The sequence below is a fragment of the Phalaenopsis equestris genome, unplaced genomic scaffold (assembly GCF_001263595.1).
Source record: "Phalaenopsis equestris unplaced genomic scaffold, ASM126359v1 Scaffold000002, whole genome shotgun sequence".
NCBI classification, from domain to species: domain Eukaryota; kingdom Viridiplantae; phylum Streptophyta; class Magnoliopsida; order Asparagales; family Orchidaceae; genus Phalaenopsis; species Phalaenopsis equestris.
The window spans coordinates 14067861-14068712 of NW_018164444.1; the positions used below are offsets into that span (position 1 = coordinate 14067861).

General features: G+C 44.6%; 1 protein-coding gene across 1 annotated transcript in view; it reads left to right on the top strand.

The window, feature by feature from the left end:
- Positions 1 to 355: 355 nt before the first annotated feature.
- LOC110038424 (4-coumarate--CoA ligase 1-like) overlaps positions 356 to 852 on the top strand; it is a gene marked incomplete in the record, with an annotated part of 5418 nt that continues 4921 nt past the window's right edge. The window contains 1 exon segment of the mRNA XM_020743274.1: positions 356 to 827. Coding sequence (XP_020598933.1) covers positions 440 to 827 — 388 coding nt within the window.

The window sequence follows — 852 nt, forward strand, 5'->3', positions numbered from 1 at the left end:
ATCACAAATTCTTATATTAACATATAGCGTTAAATTAAATGCATTATTTTTTTTTAAATAAATAAAATGTATTAAAACAAATGATGTTTCCTTGGAAATCAAATTTCTGAAAAATAAATAAAATGTATTTAAAACAAATGATGTTTCCTTGGAAATCAAATTTCCATTTTTACTTGATAAACAAGGAGAAATTTGACAAATGCGTGTGGTCAAACATCACTTGTTCATATCGTTCTAAAAAAAAAAAATTTAAGAGAGAAATCCCTCTTCCTTCCACTCTCCAAGTCGCTTCTCACCAACCTCAACGACCCCACTCACCAACCCCTCACCCTTATATTTACGCTTCAAACCCCCCCCATTGCTTCTCAGGGAAGAGCAATTGTTCATCACAAATCCAAATCTTCCCTTCTTCCGTTTTACGATCCCCCACCAGCCAAAAATGGGCTCAATTTCACCCGACTTCACTCCAACCACCCAAACAAACATCTTCCGTTCCAAACTTCCGGCCATCGACATCCCCGACCACCTCCCCCTCCATGACTACTGCTTCCAAAAGCTCCCCGAGATCGCTGACCGCACCTGTGGCTCCACCGGCTCCATTCTCTCCTACTCCGACGTCCACCTCCTCTCCCGCCGCTCGGCCGCTGGTCTCCACCGCCTCGGCATCCGTCAAGGAGACGTTATAATGATTCTCCTACCCAACTCCCCTTTTTTTGCCTTCGCTTTCCTCGGCGCCTCCTTTCTAGGCGCCATGTCCACCACTGCCAACCCCTTCTACACTCCATCCGAAGTCCACAAACAAGCCAAATCCTCCGGCGCAAAGCTTGCCATCACAGAATCTTCACATGTTCA